Source organism: Merops nubicus, unplaced genomic scaffold, assembly GCF_000691845.1.
Source record: "Merops nubicus isolate BGI_N331 unplaced genomic scaffold, ASM69184v1 scaffold18306, whole genome shotgun sequence".
NCBI lineage: Eukaryota > Metazoa > Chordata > Aves > Coraciiformes > Meropidae > Merops > Merops nubicus.
This window is the reverse complement of record NW_008613122.1, coordinates 1-21,788: the sequence shown is the minus strand read 5'-3', so window position 1 is coordinate 21,788 and position 21,788 is coordinate 1. Positions and strand designations below refer to the sequence as shown.

Genomic DNA, 21,788 nt, shown 5'->3' with positions numbered 1-21,788 from the left:
TCCAGTTTGGAGACCAGGATGTCGGTGTGGGTACCATCGAGTGTCCTGGAACAGGAAGAGGGCTGACTGTGTTTTCTGCTAGAAGCTAAAACTTTCAATAGAGCGTGCCTTTAATCGTGCTTTAAAAGAACAGAGCTTTGTGTTATCAGCAATGTCATTGGCAGAAAGCAGGATCATTACAGTTTTGCACTAAAAGCATTTTGAGAACACATACATGCTGTCTATGAAACTGGCTTTCCAAATTTTCATCATCTTTCAAAAAGACAGCATAGCTGTGACAGGGCTGTAGATCAATATTTTTTCTTTGTCCAATTCTGTTGCTATGTTTTTTTTCATGCAGTTAAAGTAATTGGATAACATTATTTCATAAATGTGATCTATGGAAGCAAGCAGAGTTGATCCCATCCTTTCAGCACCAAATTTTAGTTAATGTCTAAGTACTATTAATTTCGGGGAAGGTCTATCAGCATATGTCATGTCCACTAGGTGAAACATTTCAAATAAGGATATAGAAACACAAAAATGAGTTAGGGTGTGCATATAACTGAACTGTCTACTTACATACACAATTATTTATCTGTTCAGAGTTATCAGAAATACAGTAATACTGTGCACACCACATGCCCTTGACTTGCATGGACAGCAAGATAAAGCCACTTCTGTGAATCTTCATGGTGAATTTGAACAGTCATGTAAAGTTTTTTATTGAAAGAAACAGCCCATCTCTGCCTGAAATGGCCCTTGGCTAAATAGTACTAGTGAACAATAAACACTTAAACTATCAGATCAAATCCTAGAGTACACAGGGATTAGTCTGCCCACAAAACATGCAACGATTCAAAATGTACACAAAATAAGCTTCAGGAACATCTTCAATTCATTAACCCTTTGTTTCCTGTGAAAGTGGCTGCAGCTTTAAGCAGTTGTTTGGGGGTGCCTGGCATAGGCCATGGTCACCTTGCACTGTCACAGGGACCTGTAGCCCTGTTCTGTCCCATGCAATACAGAGAGATAGCAGATGCACCGTGATCCAGTTCTATTCCCCTGCCTCCTGTCAACAAATACAAATCAGTCTTGTCCCTTTTAAAAGTTTCTACACCAAATGCAGGATGCTTTGTTTGCAGGTAGCTGAAGCTATTTTTCAAAACAAAGACAGCTATTACCCTATCCTACTTAGAACCCAATATATATTGCTCAATTTTCTCAGCTGTATAGCTTGATGGCAAACAACATTTTTTCTGCGTTCCTTTTAAGCTGGAGTGCCCTATTTACCTTGGTATTGTGACAGGAACAGAGAGGACTGGTCATCATGATTGCCTGTAGGTAGAAGGGACAGACTGTGCTGAGACTCACTGCCACCTTGTGTCCCAGTATCAAATACGTTTTGCTATTAGGATCTTTGTTCTAGCTCTGTATGTGGAAATCCCATCTTTAACTCTCCAGCTGTCAAGCATGTAAAAATCAGATGTTTATGAAGACAGTTACGGTAGATCTGACAGTATTATGCACAGAACATGCTTTCCTGTGGGGAGGGAAGGAAGAATTTTATTGAGGAACTGGCAAAAGAACATGAAAAGATGTACTATGTGACCAGACATCTCTTTTTCCAACAGACACGGCACTACATCTGTGTGTGAACTGTCTGCCAATGAAACCAGGAATAATGAAAAGGAAGATCCCTTAATCATGGATGAAATGCCATTTCTCAGCTTGATATCCAGAGATACACTTTCTGATTATGAAGAAAGCAGTGTCATTCAGGAAGTGCGTAAAGAATTAGAAAGTCTAGAGGACCAAGCAGGTTTGAAGCCTGAGCCTGACTCAGATCGTGACCCGTTTTTGGGAGATGAAATTTAAAGTCCAAACACCAGACAGTTTAGTTAGCTATTTCTAGAAATTTGTCAGTGTCTTGCTTACATAAACCCTAAGCACATAGGGCTGGATAGAAGTGCAATAAACGAGGTCTTCAATGAGCATCCATTCCTGTGTACCAAACCTGCATGTTCAAGTGATTGTTGAATTCATTCAATCCTTGGCCCAAACCTTCCATCAAAGACAAACAAGAAATATTAGAGTTCTTTCTGGATCAGTACTTTACCCTTGTACATTAGAAATAAACTTATCAATACTTGTACTCATTAAAAAAATACACATAAGCATAAATAATCTTATTAGTGACTGTGTAAGTGACATATTTAGAATTGCTTATTTTTCTAGGGTAAGAACCACCTACTTTGGACTAGTGTAGTCACTGACTTTATATATTTTAAATTTTTCCTTCATAAAATTTAATCAGTGAAGCTGCAACAGATAGATTCTGGGTGACATGTCCCCCCACCACACACACATTGTGGAGGAACAGAAAAGATAAAGGATGCTTGCCCTTTTTACATGAAGATACCTACAGCACCTGTTCAGCTGTGTACAATTGATGCTGTCCGTCCTGCAGCAGCCTTCGGTGCAACTTAAGAACTGCTGTTCCATAGCTGGAGTATCCCCTGAGTTTTATACTTTCATATAAAATGGGTGTTGGGCTCCCCCACCATGTAAGTGGCATACTGTCAAAAAAAGCCTACAGCATTTTCCATAGAAATAATAAACAGCATGTGCATACTTATATAAAAAACAATGGGTTTATATGGATACAGGAACTTTCAACATGACTGTTCAGAGCTCTGTCTCTCAAGGGCAAAACACTGACAATTTAGAATTTATTCTGTTTAGAATTGCAGAACAAACAGCTAACTGGGTTGAATACAGTGAAAATCTAGAGTATCAACAGACAGGAGAACGTTGCAGCTGCAGTTACAAGGCACCATTCTGCACTACGTGAATACCCCATCTTGGGTAATGTCAATCAAAGCATCTGTCAACTACATTCCGTCATCACCTACCCTTTTTGAAAGGCAACAGGCAGTGAACAGAATTCATTATTTCAGTTTAGCAGTAAGACAACCTAAGTAGTTTCTTGCTTTTAGAGACTTGTGCCTCTCCTACTTGATTCTGTTGCATCCAGAGAAAATTCTTTGAGAAATGGTTTGTGCTTTTAAACACATGAAAAACATTACTTAAGGTGTGTTCATGTAGTGCAGAATGCTGCCTCCTATGCAACACTCACTTCACAGGCATTCATCTGTGCACTTTACACTGTTATTATCATTACCATCTTAAGAGGTCAGCAATTTAAGATATCAATAGTAAACTAACAGGAAAATCTGATCTATCACACTTTCCAGCTGTCTCAGTTTGCTACAATGGCTCTTCCACTATTACTGGTTTTTTTTGGGATACAGATTTCACCATCTCTTACTGTGCATGGTAAAAGATGAGATGAGGCCCTAGCCAAGTATCTTTTGCTGGCACTTATTCTCAAATAACCCTTACCATTTATGTCTAATCTGAAACAGTAGAGCACCAATAACTTAAGAGCAGCTACAAGACTGTGCTACCAGCCTGCAAGTCTTTTATCACTTCTGATCTGTAAAAGCTTTTCAACAATTCCCTTGGATACTAGAATTAATGTTAATAACCATCATGAACAGGAAGGGTATTTCATTACAATGTCAGACTTTCAGTTTAAGGATTCACTTCTACCACCAATTGTCACACCAACACATGCACAAATACACGTGCTCTCGAAGCATTCACTGAATTCATCTGTCCTTTCTATCCTTAATGAAATTACTGTGCTTTAGAGACATCCCATATATACAAAGAGAAGTAATGAAGTATTGTCATTTTCCTGTTTAAACTGTCCATAAACACTGCCTCCAATTAAGGACACAATTCTTCCTGCTTTCAAGTTTCTTGATGCTTCAATCCATGAAAGGTAAGTGTTAGTATTCTTCAGAAGTTCCATAAGATTTCTGCAGAATTAAGCAAATTAGAAGCTCAAGGCTTTTTGTTTCTTTAAACTGCCCATCCTCAAACTCAAAAATGTTTGAAATGATCAGAATGTAAAGCAGCTGCTGAAAACTGTCTCCCAAAAAAAATCAGAATGCTTATGCAGTATGCTTATGGAGAAGGATGTGCACCACTGGACAGGAAGTCATTGTAAGGATGCCCCTCCCTCAGCCCTCTCCAGATTTCTGCTAAGACTTAAAGGCTTAAAATGTACTTCTTCAAAGAAGTTCTCAATGGATGTTTCCCAAATTGGGCTAGAGATTAAGCAGGCAGTTTTTAGAATTCTTAACACTATGTCTAGATTTTTGCCTTTCCAAATGTCCCAGTTTGAAGGAAATTCATGGCCCATTTGGTAGTTAATTTTTTTTCCCCTCTTCCAAAAACCCCCTGTATATATACATAAATAGTAGTTTAATGAAATGCTCTGCCTACCGGATGGTGCTTACTCTACGCTTCCTTTGCTCCTGGTTCCACCTCACCCATGTTGGATAAGAGATGGCACAGGTCAAACAGAAGAGGAAGAATGAGGGAATTCCTCTGCACAGTGCTGGGTTCACAAGCTGACAGATTCCTCAGGATTTTTAGGTTGCTGTGGGTCAGCATGCAAGGAAGAACTGAACGTTCACTTATTGAAAATCCTTCTTCCTTTATGGAGCAGAGCTTAGCTGCCAATCATATCTGGAGCTTAGAAATTTCACTGCTGAGGGATTCAATTCTGCAAAAGGAAACTTACAGTTTAAGACAAATTTGGTGTGAATATCTGTAAAGAGGTGCACCAGACAGGCTATAGAACACTTCCTGCAACACTGTACACGTGTGGGGGGGTGTGCATACACACACACAGCCTTACAGTTCTGACATTGCCTTGGGCAAGTCTGTATTCCCAGGAAGTAATTCTGTAACTTTTCAAATAAAACCCACAGCATTTAATGATCAAAATAGCACAACAGAATGAACAAATGTTTTATTGGCATGTTCATTGTTGTAAACAGCATCTGGCATGAAAAAGTTTACCAAAATCTTTTGATTGTTATAAATTAGGTGGTTTTTCAGAAACTGTGGAGAATTGTTCTCTATTGATCTTTACGGACCAAAGCGAAACATGGCTACTCCTAGGCTTTGCAATGAAATCATGTTGACTGCATCAGTCTTTGCACCAGAACCTGAACTACACCAAGGTTGTATGTTGAGGTGTTAAGAGGCTGCCCCAGTATTTGACTACATATAGCTACAGAATCAACTCTGGGAAAAAGAATATGACTGGTGGAGGAGACGCAAACTTCTAATAGGCTCAAAACCAAAATGTACAAAAAAGTTGCTGAATGAAACAAAAACTTCATTAACAAGGGGAAATACAACCCTAAAGTACCCAGCATCATCAAAACAGAAGATGAATACAAATTTAAATAGGCAACTATTCTTCCAAATGTACACAATGAATGCTGATATGTGAAAAGAATTACGATGGTAAAGAGCTGTACTGCAGTTCTGTTAAATGGAGAGGGCAAATTTTATTTACACATCCAACGCAACAGAACAGAGCTGCTCATCAGCTTCCATTATCTATTAAAAACCAGTCTACCTTCCAACAGCACTTCTGCAAAATGGACCAACACGTGCTGGCAGCCTTCTGCAGACACCTCTCAGACTACCTGCTTTACGGAAGAATATTCTGAAACGTTACACTTGCAGCACTTCAGCTTCAATCCTTTTCTGCTGCTTTTCTAGAACCAATGTATTAACATTTACTTCAGACTCTCTGATGAGGTAATGCGTGTATCAGTGAAACAAACAGAAAAAAGGATTCTTTCATGGCCTTTGCACAGCTTTTATTATTAAGCTATGAGTATCCCGTTTGAGGCTAGTTTCACTAGCTACTATGTGCACACTGTCCTCAAAATTTTCCACTCATTTCCCTCCCCGCCCACTTTTTAGTTGTAATCTTTTATTTGCACATCCCTTTTAGCTTTACAGTACATTTGACTATAGTGCACAACATGATTCCAAGTCAAACAGTGACCCGACGGGGCACTGCACTTCTGATTGGTAACACAGCCCAATCAGTGCTGGTGTCAGCACTTTACACCTAATGAGTGTCCTGCCATAATGGCACTACACAGTAGTAGTGAACCTTTTTATTTTGAACAAAAAAATTCCCCAGGGAAAATGCTATAGCGAGTATCAGTCTTGAGTCAAATCTTTATTGGGTGCTCCATCCAGATATATTTTTAGTGCTTTTTCTTTACGAGGAGAGTAGGTTACCCGGTGTCCAGTTTTCTGGAGTCTGCTGCTTTCTTTTTTAATCAGTTCGTTTCTCTGCTCATCTGTTAATTCCATTAATTCTTCAGTTTTATCCCTAAAATGGGGAAACATGTTAAAATTCAGATTAATACAATGACCATAATTATGGTAAATTGGTAAATGTAATTTTTTCACTTTAAGCAACTTAGTGGAAAACACAATTAAGCATCATACTATTTACAGATGATTTTATTCTTTTCCAGAAAGTAACGATCTGTCTAAACCTGCTTTTCTAGCAAGAGACATTCCGCATTTTAACTGACAGCAGACGCAGAGGAAAGCAGCAAGAGCAGGCCTATGCCCCTGCATTACCTGGTAACTCCTGTTCTTCACAGTGAACTACAGCTCTGCTCTTCATCCAGTCACAGTGCCAGCAGCTGGAAGCAGCACTCACTGGAAACTACCAGCTGCTCTTCCAAATTATTTTCTTCAAGGCAAGCACATTAACAGCTGTTTCCCCCTAACTTGCATGTAATTATGAAAACCACTGTAGGAGCAATGGGTTTGTGAGGCTGCCCCACCCAAGTTTAGCAGAAATGAGTATTCAAGTTCTTGGTCCCCAAATACTTCCTTTGGGCTACTGCTGCCAGCCAGTGAACGTTTTTCATGTTAACAAAATATTTGTTACAACATCCTTTTTTCCAAAGAAGCCTTACTAATTTTTCAAAGAAATAAACTCAGAAAATAAAATACTTTCTAAAACCTATGGCAAGATTCTCACAGATTCCACAAGGGATATGGTTCTGTTTGAAGAGCTTAAATCCAGACACACACTCAAACCTAACAACTGATTTTGCATTCAGAATTGTCTTCAATGGTTAAGGAAGGAGAACTGAGTAAAAGGGTGCATCCTGTTTTCTTAGACAACAAACATAATTAATATTCAGGTTTTTAGGAAGCCGAGGGGCACAAACGTTTCAGCTCAACATTTTAAGCCCTCTTTCCTTTAAGGCAATAGAGGAGTATTTTTATGCTTCTGACAATTACATCACCCCTCAGATCTTCTCTACAGATTTTTTTGCAAGGTTCATTATACTGTAATAAAATACATACCTATAAAATATTACTGCACCATCATCACAAATGTACAGAGGCCAGACATTCAATGTAGATACTTTAGGATTCCAGTCCAGGTCTTGGTGAATCTCTAGTATGGAAATGTCACATGGAAATGTTCCTCTACCCTGAGAAGAAGCAATTACTTAGTGAATTAAGTCATAAAATCACACACAAAAGGTAAAAACGGACAAAAATTTTACTTACCTTTGCAAATTCTATGTTTTCTAAGGGTATTCCACTTACTTCACTCAGCTGTAAAGCAAAAACAATTGGTGTATTTAATACTATTCCACAACAACGTTATGCAGTATCTACATAAAGTTAATAGACCTGTCAAATCTACAAGTCGATTGAAATATTTGGAAGTCCTGCAGTGGTCCAAAATATTCGTACAAAAAAATTAAAGTGAGAAGGTACAATTTTTTTAAATTTCTGATGTTAGTAGTGTGTCTCAGGTGACACTTGCTGTGACAATTATTTCATCACACTTTTCTTAAGCAGAAAACTAGGATAAATAAACAATACTGACAGAAGCCAGACAATTTCTGAAATGTATTACCCCTACAGTCTGCTCATAAAATTTGTCTGAAAGATGAACTGGCTGAACACTCCTGTTACTGCAGATATGTCAAAATTAAATTTCTCATATTACTGGTGGGAGTAAAAAGGTTGAGGCCTCTTGGAGAGTGCTGCTAAAATTGCTCCCTGCACATCAGTTCTTAAAATAAGAAAACATGAGCAGCCAACTCTTTCTTCAGATACAGTGAAGAAGAAATCTTAAAGACTGCATGCAAGAACCTGCAGTTGTAACTTCGTTTCTGCCTGAGAATACAAGAAACCAATCCACAGCTCAATCTGTGTGCATACACAAATGCAAGCCTGTTGCATTCTGTGGCAGCTGAACAATGTTCTTCTTTCCAGCCTGTGAACTACCCCCTGACTTACAAATGCTAAGTGCTTTAGTAAGACGTTGGCAGACTTCACTGATATTAGTAATTTTGCTGGCCTCAACATCTCAGGTGGCCTTCCTGCATCTGAGAATTGCCATATATATATGTAAATACTACTTCTTTAAGAGCGGAACAATGTGATATACTGGATTAATACAGTAGTCTCAATATGAGACACTTCTACTCTAGATTTCTGCTAGGATAGCATGTCTGCTTACCAGTTAGAGTTCTGACCTTAAGGAAAAAAAAAAAAAAAAAGATACCAAAGCCATATTTCTTTCCAACCAAAATATAGTTCAATCTACTTGTTTAAGTTACACTATCTCTGAGCAACAGCTCTCCAATTTAAATCTGAAAAGGCTGAAATGTTTGCTATTTTGGAACTCCAAAATGTTCACTTAAAAAACAAAGTGACAATAATTTAGCTTTTCTTTCACATGTGTTTTTCAAGGATAAGTGACACAGGTAATCCTATGTTTCTTAAACATCAAGATATGACTTTTTTTTGCATGCATTCACCTGAATACTTTGATACCAGATCATTATATGAAACTAAGAAGTAAAGCTGATTATTCACATGGCTTGGGTAATAACGTGGGACATGTTCTCAGTTCTGGGGTGGGGAATCACCATGCAGCAGGATTTCTGTGGGTATGAAATTGCTGTGGTCCCCTATAGAGGATGTCAATAAGGGTCTTAGATACCACCAGAAACTTGGAGCATTTTACCTTCTCTTTTAATTCTTCAACACTGCTGCTTTCTAGTACTACTTCCTGGAAAGAATCTAGTTTCATCTCTGATGGCCTCCACCGTCTCGATAAAACAGCAAGTTGTGACATGGATTTCATCTTTTCTACTCCTAGGAAAGAGACAATTATAATATCACAAAATACCCTATTTAAAATTAGGAGGTTTCCATCACATAAGGATACTCAAATATGGAGGACTGCACTACCTATCTATGCAAAGTAAGTATCCCAGCTAGTCTGCTGCAAGTAGTCAAAAAAAAAAAAAAAAATGGTGAAAATAAGAAAAAAAAAAAAAAAAAAAAAAAAAAAAAAAAAGAGAAAAGCAGGGTGACACAACAACTAGAATTACTAGAATTTAGTTTTCATCAGAAAAAGTTTTCATTATAACTTTTCTTTGTTATCAGCTCCTTCCAAGGAATTTTTCATAGACAGCATCACTAGAAGCCAGGCCATTTATTCTTCACATTTCTCCATCACACGCAGCTTGGTTTATAGATACAGCATCTGACCAGCCAACCAGAAGCTGACCTCCAGACCTTGCACTTGCAGGAGACCTTCCTCAGCAACCTGATAGTTATTCACACATTTCTATTCCTTTACCAAAATAAGCTTTCTACATTTGACTTCTAGATTTCACACACTAAGTACACACTTGTTATTAACACTTGCTTTACACCTACCACCCTGAAGAGTTTTAGTGTCTACCACCTCTTTCTACTACTTAGACTAGTGGAGTAGTAGTGCTCTACTACTTTGAGACTTTCTAAGCCACATTTGTGTGTGAAGAGAGTTCCTGAGTGAATGGAATCCATATCTTTCATCTATCCATTAACAACAATATCTATTAATCTAGAAGAAAACAGCATGGCCTATATTTTTCCCCTTAAATTATGCTTTTGCATTCAGAATCAAAATTAAGTGTATATGCAAAGGATAGCTTAAGAAATGCTGCATATTTTTAGCCGTATTTCAGCGGAACTTAAGAAACAATCTGCTGTCTAACAGTTGAGTCCAGAGCTGTTTTTAAGAATAAGGTCTGTTGAAAAAATATAGCACTTCATGACAAGAGATGAATTTTTTCACTCCTGCCTGAAAACTACTAAATGACTGAACAGCTGTGCTGACTTTAAGAACAAATGATTTATGTATCACGTATACATACACACACGCACTCTTCAACTAACTACAAACATCACTAGACCAAAAATTAAATACAAATAAAAGCATGACAGGGCATTCCTACAGTTTTTATCTACAACAAAAACGTATACATGCAAAAACTGGCTGCAGTACTACAGAATGTCCGAAAGTTTTCAATAAACCTACAAAACAGTATCATGGCTAGACATCACAATCTGCACTTGCACAATCCCCCCACCTTTATGCACAGCTTTTATTATTTTTAATTCTTTTTATTCTAATTTTTTTTCTAATGAAATGCTATTAAAATGTCAGTAATAGTCTTTAAAAAAAAAAAAAGGGAAAGTACATTTCACAATGTTCTCTAAAGAAAAAAATCTGTAACATTATCTTCACTTTCTCTTGACAATAAATCATTACCATCAAGTATTTCTAAGAAGACCTCCCAATTGCTTGAAATATTGATATCTTCTTCATAGATATGATAATCCAGAAACACAGTGCCTGGATTCTTCCAGGTTTTCTTTCTTAGGCGAAACCTGTAAATGCACCACGAAGAAAACATTTAGTTTTTAGCTGCTTACAGACATTTAACTACTGCCAGAGATCAAAACTGACTACTTTCTGACAAAAGTCATTTATATGAGACTTGGTTAGATTTATCAGGAGCTAGTTTAACATTCTGAAGCAGTCCTGACAGAAAGGTATCAGTACTGGCTTGTATGGCTGAATCACTCAAACACAAGAAAAACAAGCCAGTATGGTGCTTGTCCAGTGCAAGAAATGTGCCAGAATTTAGAGGAAGAATTTAGTGTCTTATTTAAGAAAGAAACTTATTTATCTTTAAGATAAAGAAGCAATATTTCCAACCACTTCTGATAATTTTGTCTTTTTTTTTTTTTTCAGGGAAAAGTGGAGAAGAAGGGGAAGAGGTGGAGGATTAGAAGCGGATTGGTGTCCAATTTATGTACTTAGTTCTACTGCATCAATCCAGTCGCAATATAAAAGCATAAGCTTTGACTTGGTTATGGAGGTAAATAAAGGTATAAAAGACTAAAATGGGATTAAACACTAGTACAAAGCTTTAATTGTAGCGGTTTCTCCACACACAAAGCAAGCATAAATTTTGTGGTGTGGCCCGTAATTCCAGGGCACTAGAGAACATAACACAAGCACAGCAGTAAAAATCCTTTGTCTGGTCATTGTGAGGAAAAGATAAAAACCTGGTCCAGATCTATGTTTCTGCTTCTTTTCTCAACAGGAAAGGGCCAATGCTTGTCTTCCCATGTTCTTCTCTAACCTGATCTTTGGCATATGTCAAGGCCTCACCAGATTGCTTACCACACCTTAGAGGTTTTTCTTAATTCCAGTGAATACAAAGTGTCAGCTGTTCCACAGTAAATACCACATCACTTGTAACCAACAGTAGAGAGTATGTATACCAAGGCCCCAAAGAGAGTTCAGCCTTGATGAGCTAAGTGATTAAGGCCAATGGGAAGACAGTACTGCATCAGTGCTGCACACCCCCTGCCCACGCCCCCCGGCCCAAGATAATGTCCAAGGCAGTCTACTGCAGTGACCTACACTGGACCTGCATGTAGAGACTATGTGGCTTTTCTTTAACTCATTTACTTAATGCTCTCTTTTATGAGGAAAATCATACCTAGAGAGAATAACCCAGATCTAAACCTGTAGACATTGCTCACAGACAATTCCATGAAAATATTACTCCCTGTATCATTCTACACAAGATGAAAGCCAAGAACTGCTGAATTAACGTTTGTATTCACAATCCAATTAAAAGGCCACAGTAACTTATTTCAGCCCCTTCCATAACTTCCTTTCTCTGCAACAGAACATCCCCCCCCCATTTTAAAGCAGTATTTAATCAGGTAACTTCAATGGGTTGAAGTCTCTTTACCTGTCAATTGTTAAGTCTAGGCCACACTGTTCTCGAAGCTGAGGAAGCAACTCTTCTTTTGACTGTCGGACAGTCATTCCTTTAGCAAAAACAGCATCTAGAAGAAACTTGCATGGCTGTGAACATAAATAGAAAGTGATTAAAGACAATTTTTTTTTTAACAGAAAGTAGATTGGCCTCTTGTTCATGTTTTGTGATCAGGCCCATCCACCTAGCAAAATGACCATTAGAATAGTTTTCATGAACAACCATGAATTTATTAAAATTAGGTTTAATTAATTTGTCTAGCAGCAGCCCTTTGACAGGTCATTCTAACACTCTGAACACATTTCACTGCAAAAATAGTGTCTTCTGCCTGCATCACTTGTTACAACCATGATAATAACATTCTAAACAATTTGAAAAGAGCTTTTTAATTAAATAACCATTATGATAATAAAAATGCCACTTTCTGTGCTTTCATTGGTCAGAGATATCAGAAACCCATGACTGCAGAAACCACTTTTAAATTTAATCTTATTCCCTGCTTTATCAGTTCAGTTTCAGTCTCTTATGCTTATCCATTATTAATATGCATTCGGCAGTCCAGTCCAAAAATAAAATCAGAAATTTAGGTGCATACAAAGTCAATTTTAAAGACTGTAATCTATATATTGAAATAGTTTCTTATACTTTCCATGTCTCAAAAGATATAACAAGCAAGTGAGCTCATTAGCAACAGGCATTTTTTGTTTCAGGCTCATCTTAAGCTAAGAGAACTATTACCCAGCTAACCATTCTGGTAAGCACTGTCTGCAGTGCATGAATGCAACCACTTATATCAGTACAATATTACTGAAAGCTGCAACCATGAGGAAAACCAGTTTCTTGTTTGAAAAAAAATTATACGTGACTTCCATACATTTAAGAAAAGCAAGGAACTTACACTCCTCCATTTACATTGCAGAAATAGAGACAATGAAGAGAGATATTGTAGATCACATTGCAGCTGTATACTTGGAAGAGCATAAACAGAAAGGGAACTTGGGATTGTTTCTAGAACCAGGAAAACTTGCAGGAAAATTCAGAGAAAAGAGGGACTTCCTTTTTTACCAAGTTTTCTTAGAAAAACCTTGGCCAAAGCACATACCAGTATTTTAATGAATCAATCCTGTAATGTTCAACCTTACCTCTGGCTCATTGACCAAAAGTTGGTAGACTTTGACTCTGTATTCACCCTTCTTAAGGGCTCTTCCAAGCCTAATAGTTATCTAGAAGGCAAAAGAAATATGTTAGAACTGACACAAAAATCAGAATTATGTTTGTAACACGCTATATCAAGACCAACGTAATGATTTCACCTGGAAAGTTAGCAAAAAGTTGGAAATTATGTTCTTAACATCTGTCTATATTGTACCAACAAATATTTTAATCATTCAAAATAACTTCTGAGTAACCTTATTGTCATCAGAAAATGATGACAGTGTTTCATTCAGCCGGACACTCTCAAATTCTTGATTGCTGGCGTAGACTCTAAAGACTTTGAAGTGAGAAGATGGAACTCCAACAAAAGGCTCCAAATGTTGCTTGAAGGCAGACAGTGTAATTCTTTTATCAACATGCACCATCAGCCCTAAGCAAAAATAAAGATAAAAATGGCATGGGACACCGTGCTACCAAAAGAAAGCACTCTAGTGTACTATTTCCATATACTCAGTTATCACTTGCAGCAAAACAGTACTGAAAAATGAAAATTATAGTTAATGGCCACATTTACATTTTATCTGAGGGTGTTACTGTAACCCTTAAAAGCTTTGCTGTATTTTGTTTACTGGCATAGTGCTGGAAGACACAGCAGTTCCAAACTGCCCTATTTTGCAATGAGGAGGAGCAAAGCAGTAACTTCTCCATTCAGTAAGACAACAGAGAGTCAGAATCAGATCTGTGTTTGCAGATAAACCCCCTATAGGTTTCTCCTGCCTCAACGGGAACACACAAGTGCTTCTGAGTTGGGGCTGACCAGGAACACACCACTTAAACATTTCTTTCCTTCTCCTTGCTTTCTTTAGTTAGCTCTGTGTTCTGGAAGGCCACAGGATATCGCCAGGCAAGCTCCTAGAATTAAGGGACTATTGCCATTCAGAATATTTAACAGAACAAATAATTTATCTGAATTACAAATCCATTCATGTAGTCATAGTAAAAATACAGAAAAGCTTTGCCCTTGGGATAGTAATTTATACAGCATACTATGAAAGCATCAAAATTACCATAAAAAAGTAAATCCTGAATCCTATTTAAAAAAAAAAAAAAAAAAAAAAAAAAAAAAGAAAGGGGCAGCAAAAGTAGTTCAAGATTAGCCCCAAAGAAAGATCCTTCCAGGCTGAAGGGAGTAATTTTATTACAACTTTAGTAGCTGCATTGAAGTTTCTCTGTGGTTTTAAAAATGAAAATGTTTGTTCATCAAAAAAGTTTACTCTTTATCTATTACAGCAGGATTTCTGGATTGACAGGAAAACATTTGCCTTTCAAAATATTATTTTATACCCTGTTATTTAATTATTCTGTTAGTTATAATACATACACAGGTACTGAGCATTGTTTAAATTATCTTTATGACAACTAGTATACTGCTTTGGCTCTTACACTGAACTTGTTCAGACATTTTCACATTAGCCACACTACCTTGTACGTACTGTACTTCACTCAATGAAAAGCAACAGTCTACTGAATTAAAAGATCAATATCAAGTGTATTTGAATTTTCTTCACAGTCAAATGACTGGGATTTTTCACATTTGTTAATCTAATTGTTAACAAAATTATTGCTCTGTGAGCCACAGTTAACTGCATTCTGAAGCAGGTGAATCATCATCATCAGATGCAACTATTTTCCTTTCACTGGAAGAACACTCAGCTCGCTCTCCAGAAGACAGTTTCAAATAGAAGGAAATAAATGTTTCACACAGGTAGCCATATGTTTTCTTAAAAATAAAAAAGCAAGATACTTTTCAAATATACAACAACATATTGTAAGATCAAAGTTGGCTAGATTTTTACTGAACATGAAACCACATCCCATCTTTGCACTTTCATTAGCTTTAATTTGACACATAACCAAGTTTTGCAATACCGCCATTAAACATAGCATAAGAATTTAATACTAACAAAAGCTGAATTATTTTAAGACACTTTAAAAAAGCATACATACATTTTTGCCCATCTCCTGACCCTTCATCTGCAGCATATGGTTCTGATTTAAAGTACATATATTGTGCTTCTCCTCTGCTCTTGCCACTTTCATCGTATTCGCTATCTGTTCCAGAATCTTCCTCTGCTGTATCCCAGGTTTCTTTCTTCCCCTGATTTGCTTTTGATCGCCTACTACTTGTGATACTGTGAGAATCAAGTCCATTAGCCAAGGGAAGTGGGGCATTGTCCACATTGCATAAGGTATCACTGCTGTGACTGGAGCTGAGGATATCACTGTCCACTGAACTTGTGCTCCTGTCATTATTTACATCTGAATCAGACCGCTCCTCAGACTGGAGATTTTCTGGATCAGAAATCTGAATTTGGTTTTCAAGTTCTTGGTTTTCTGCTGATGCGGAAGAGTCTACTTCATTTAAAGGGGATTCAATGTTTTCAAAATCACTGGCTTCTGTGCTTTTGCTGCTGTCCCCGTTATCCCCCTCCTGCTGCTGCTGCAGGGACAAGCTTTTAAGTTTTTCGGTGCTTTCTTCCAGAATTGCTTCTACAGATTTCATATTACCTACAGGTCCTTTCACTCTTTCACAGGCTTCATCCAAGTTGCCTGAATCTCCACTAGACTTGTAAGCTGCTCGTCTAAAATGAGATCCAGGTGATTGCTCTGGCAATGAAACATACAGTCTGATTGTATTTGCATGGCGATCCAAAAGTTTCCATAAATGAGAATCTGTATATGCCACATGACGATCTAAAGACTCTGAGCTTTCAATAAATACCTGAACATAAAATAACAGTAGTTTATCATGTAGTGTTCTTTAAAATAAAATCAACAATAACAGACAGGATCAAGCATATATGAAAAATTATGTCACCAAGAAACATCACCTTTTATAAAAAAAAAACAAACCAACATGTTTAGATAAAGATAGACTAAGGAGTCTGTAGTTTAATAACCATTTCACTTTTTGCAATCATGCTATGAGCCCCACAGCTACCATTAGCAGTCTTCCTTTATTTTCTAGTATAGCATCATAAATAAGAACTCTTTAAATGTATACACAGGTAAGCAATAGTGCAGATTAGAACACAAGGAACAAATTCCTCCTTTTCCTTTGTCAAAGGCCACTGCATTGTAGTGACAGCATGAATACAAAAGGACTTGAAGTAACTGACTAACAAGTCAATGCCATTGTTTAGCTCAGCTATAAACCACAAAAGCCTTCACTGTTCTATATTCTTCAAGGATAGTGTTCTTGAGCTTAAATTTTAGGAGACAGAGCATGTGCAAAATGTCCTAGATGATGTGCTATTACTACCTGAAATGCTGGGGTCTGAACCCTGAGCCCCGAATTAAGGTTGCCATATGGGTGATTCCCACAGCCCTTCATACAGAGGGGGTGAGTTTGCCTTAGAGCTTCCCCCCAGGGTGCGGCCGGCCCTGCAGGGAGAGCCAGAAGGGAAATGAGCCCCAGGGGTCCCACAGTGAGTTGACAAAGGTCAGGGGGCTGCTTGGGGATAAAAGCTGGGACCACTGGCAGGGAGTCAGGAGTGTCTGCTCTGTGGAGTGCACTCCCCAGAGCTTCCTGGTTCAGGAGAGACCTCCTGACTCTCCCTGGAGCTGGGCCCCAGTCTGTTTAGACCTTTGTGAACGTGGGCTGATCGGGTGAGAGTCGCTATGTGGGCACCTTTCTCTTATGTGTTCAGCTGGCTGGTCTGCCTGTTTCCCATGCCAACTGTGGGCAGCCTCGGGTCTCTGTTTGTACCACCTGTTCTGGGCTGAGTCACATCTTTTGTGGGATCGTTGGGGGTGGCGTCGATCATGTACGAGCTTGTCGACCTGTTTGTACCCCCGGCGGTCATTCATATCGGAACATTTGTGTCAACAATACAGTCTGTGTATTGGTTCATCGCCCTGCTGGTGCTATCATTTGTGTTGGGCCTGGTCACTGGCAGAACACTACTGCAGTAAAAAGGGCAATACTAGAGATGTTGCTTAAGTACTAAGTTATTTTTTTCTGTTACTGGAAACATTTATTAGAAGTCTTTTTGGAAAAACAATATAAAGTTGACTAGGGAGATACGCATAGAAAAAGTTACTGAATTTATGACAAAACCCCATGAAAAACTTGCTCGTCAACCATTTTTCCGTGAAGAACTTCAATACTGAGCACGGTCACATCTGTTCGAAGGCTTAGAAAACAAATTAGTCAGGTTTCGTAGTAACATGCCAACCTGTGTTCCCCAATAGGGGCTAACCTTTAAAAATCTTTCATTGTAAGGCTCTTAACCTCACCATCATTTGAATCACTGATTATAAACCATATGTCCAATTCTGAATTGGCTCCACCTTGTTATGTACACTTGGTGTCACATATAGCCTAGAGTATTCACCAGCACCACAAAATTTGTTAGAAATCGCACTCAGTATGTGCAAAGTACGTGATGGTTCTCCATTATAAATTCTATACAGATATCCATACTTCTTACAACACAACAGTGAAGGCTACAAATACATGAAATAAAAATGTAAAAACCAGAGCACTTACTTTGTTGCTTCTAAAAAAGCCTTCAGCTTTCAGTGTTTTGCTGGAAACGTTCAGAAGACGCAGGTCATTGTAGCAACGTTCTAATACTACCCTCATTGTTTCTGCAGGCAGGTCTGTAGCCTAAAATATGACAATGACAGTAAGATAATATACATGTTATACATAGCTTCAGGTACCAGAACAAGTATTTCAGTTTTTAAAAGTATTCATAGGGAAAGGAGAAAGTTTGCTGACTTATAAACTACAAAAGACAACGTGGAGGAAAAACTCCCATACTTGTTCAGTCCCAGTTCCTTTCTCTCATCCTCTGTTATGCAATAATGTTGGGTTTTCTAGAAGGTCAATGGATTAAAATGGCTTGGCTTTGCAGAGAACTGACAAGTTGTCAATCACTGGTACTACAAGGAATCAGTCACATCACTTAGGGTATGAACCAACTGAAAACAACAAAAAAAAAGCGCCTCCATCCTTGAGCATCTGGTTTTGCACACTGTTCACTTAATTCTTTTACAAAAATCTGACTGAGTAAAATATCATTATTCCCATTCAATGGAAGTGATAACATTCCATGGTTTAAGACCATGTAAATATCAATCTGCACGTTAATAACAAGTGGCTACTGGGATGAAAAGAGGGGTTGCAGGGAGAAAGAGGAAAGCTCTGGATGTTAAATTTCAATTACTAAAGTCAACGGGGGGAAGTTACAGGTTGGTTCAGCTCTACAGTAACAGCTGACTAGTTCTGTCACTGATTGGATACTCAGTGAGGTGGATGCAAGTTCCTATGCCAAAAGAATATGAACCCAACTCTTGAGCTTCCCCCAAAAAATTATCTGGTAAGCTATTAGATAATAGGTCCAGAAAGTGGCTAAGCTTGTGCAAAAGCCAGGGTAGAATTCTGCATGGAAGCAAGAAGGAGACTGCTGCTTTTAGCAGCAGTGAGTTGATAGAGAAGCTCAATTATAACAGTTAACCCAGCCTTACACACGGTATTAACTGCAAAAAGTGAAGGCTATCATTGTAGATATTTAAATTATGGCATTTTCAAAGTCAGAGTAAATGGAAACTTTTTAAATATCAGTCCTTAACAACTGTAAATTACCTTTGAAATTAGCTGTTTAAATTCTGAAACTGTTTGATTCAAATAAGCTCGTACACTTATTGGAGGAGCAACAGATTCAGTCTTTAATTCAACTACGTGAACCTTTACCATGACCTCTGTAGAAAAGAGGAAAAAGAAAAAAAAACCATATATTAAAGAGAATTCAATGAGCAAAGAAAAGACATACACTTGTCTGATATACTGATTAAAGGGTTGCATTAAATATATACAAACAGTAATGAATTTCAAAGGCAGTCCAATTCCACAAATTCATTTTCAGATCAACTTTAATGCCGAAGAGGCAAAAACACTCCAGTTTGACAAGCTTCAGTATACCTTTGAACTGCTTCAATTAGAAACAAGTTGGCAACTGTCCTGGTTTGGGGTAAATAGAGCTGGTTCTGCTCAGTGATTTTACTTTTTAGCTAAAGTTCTTCTAATTATCTGCTCTGAGTTAGTATACTGTGTTTTCATAAACTATCTGGCTGTAGCAGTGATGAGACTTCATGTTCAGAGTTACTGCCAGGGATTGGTGTGCAGACCAAGGCCACTGCTGAGCTTGGATCCCACATGGAGGGGGGCAGAGAGCATTCTGCACCTGCGGGGAGGAGCGGGCAGGATAAGTGACCCCAAGATTCACCAGTGGGGTGTTCCATCCCACAGCCCTCATGTCCAGTAGAAGCTGGAGGATCAGGAGGGGCAGCCCTTCCATCGCCCCTTCCATTCTTTCTCTCTGCCGTCTGCTGCTGCTGGCTGCTCCTGCTGCAGTGGACGGCATCTGAGGAAGACTTCATCTGTCCTGCCTTTGATCTCAACTCCTGTATTCCTGAACCAAGTTCCAGAATCCAGCTCCTGTGCCCAGTTGCTGTCTGTGGCAGAGTCCAGCCTGGGACCCTCTCCCTGGGGGCTTCTCCCCAGACAGGGGTGATGGGGACGTATTGCCATCAGGGTGAATTGAGTTCGGGACTAACTTTGTATATTTGTATATATTTGTACATAGCCTCATTTATTATCATTATTACTAGGGTTAGTATTAAAACTGTTTTCTGTTCTTTTCTAATCAACAAGTCTCTCTCTCCCTTATTCTCTTTTCCTTTCAGGGTTGGGGGGAGGAGGAGTGCGTGTCTATTACAGTTTTGGGAGCGGCCCTGACCCCAAACTGCAGCAGCAACACTGCACAGTACGTAATTCTGAGTACTGACCTCGTAAACTTAGTACGACCATGTCCTTCCTTTTTCATGCATCATAATGAATTAGATCTTTTATAAGTTTTATTTTCATGCCATCAAGCAATACACCATTTTACTCTATCCTTTTCTATATATAATTACATGTCTTACCTCCAGGTTTATAGCACTGGAAAATTTGGTCAGGTCTTCTTGTTTCCAACAGTAAGTCAAACATATACGTTGATTTGACACCTCCAAGTAATAAACCCATCGGTGTATCCTCTTCTCCTTCGTAGGATCGTTCCAAGTAGTCATGAAACTCATCATATTTGACAAGACGACAGCAATCCAAAGGAATGGCCTCTTCTAAATCCATCAGCTAAATCATGCACACACCAAAAAGCCCGTAATATTTAATAATGGTTTACTCACGAGTTCAGTTTTTCCCCTGTAAGCTAGAACTATCTCAGTATATGCACATCCAGTGCATTTGGGTTTAGAAAAACCCACATGTATACATCATATATATAATATACACACGCGATATATAGATACACATTTTCAAAATCAGAACAGACGTGGGCATCAAAATGCAGAGTAGAGGGAAGTTTGAAACGTATGTATAAATGCACATGAAGACAGGTCCTGGATGTATATTCAGAGGAATACATTGTCCATCAGTTATACTAAATGGCATCTTAGAGAGGCCTGAGGAAGTTCGCTAATTATCTTCTGTGAATCTCAAGATGTTAACACATTCCAAATTTGTAATTGCCTTGCTGGTACTCTCCCAGACAAAGATGTGTACGGCAAGAATCAAAGAGTACAAGTAGGTAAGCAAGAACAGATGATGCCCTCAACTTCTACCCATTTGTGGAAGGCACAGAACAACAGATGCTTTGTTTCCCACTGATGTTATTGTATTAACTATGTAGGAAGTTTCTTGTAAGAATTCTTTTATTACATGTCTAATACAACATTTATTGCTACAATACAAATATAAGTGTAGTGAATTGTTCAGAACTCTTTCGTCTTACTGAGCCTATGGCAAGTCTAACAGCAGCTTTCACTGTCTAATTTTAAAATAAGGGTATGTAACATCATACTGCTTTTTAAAAGGGCAAGCTATTTAATTCCACTCAGAAATCACCTGACAGCTACCAACAGAAAACTAATTCAGTAATAACCAAATAGAACACTTCTTTAAAAAAAGAAAAAAAAACAACCAAAACACCCCCTACACCAACCTACTAAAACCAATCCACCACAACAAATACAGCCAACCCCACCCAAACACTCACACCAGCAGATATTTAAAAAATGGAGATAAGTAACATCAGAAAAAATTACACCTAGCAAACTATTCCGCTGTGCATAGCATACCTTGTAAGCTATTTCCACAGCTTCCTTCAGTGTCCTGTCCTTATGAACCTCTAATCTGTTCTCCATCATTATTTGTTTTGTAGGATGCATGCAGAACAATTTGATCTATGAAATATAAAAGCAAGAAAAGTGATCAGCAAAATATTTGCAAATACCTTTCATATTAGAGTACATTTAAATTTAGAGCCCTGTATTCAAGCAACTATTATAAAATACATCTTTAGCTCTATTCCAGCTATAGGACACAGTTTCATTTCATCTGGTTACACAAATGCATATAAAATAACATCAAAGGCGTAGTAGGTATATAAGTGTATCTATACCTCTTTGTAAGCTAGGTGTAAAGACAACACAGTTAATGACAAAGTCCGAGTCCCC

General features: G+C 38.2%; 1 protein-coding gene across 1 annotated transcript; it reads right to left on the bottom strand.

Moving 5' to 3' along the window:
• Window positions 1-4,749: 4,749 nt before the first annotated feature.
• On the bottom strand, window positions 4,750-21,511 carry USP47 (ubiquitin specific peptidase 47). The gene is made up of 13 exons (XM_008941801.1): window positions 21,411-21,511; window positions 20,199-20,406; window positions 18,859-18,974; window positions 17,758-17,877; window positions 15,213-15,987; window positions 13,460-13,635; window positions 13,193-13,273; window positions 12,024-12,139; window positions 10,523-10,641; window positions 8,942-9,072; window positions 7,468-7,515; window positions 7,258-7,388; window positions 4,750-6,259 (listed from the first exon to the last, which is right to left on the bottom strand). Exons 1-13 carry the CDS (start codon window positions 21,498-21,500, stop codon window positions 6,085-6,087), a joined length of 2,286 nt encoding a protein of 761 aa, XP_008940049.1. The 5' UTR covers window positions 21,501-21,511; the 3' UTR covers window positions 4,750-6,084.
• Window positions 21,512-21,788: the final 277 nt, after the last annotated feature.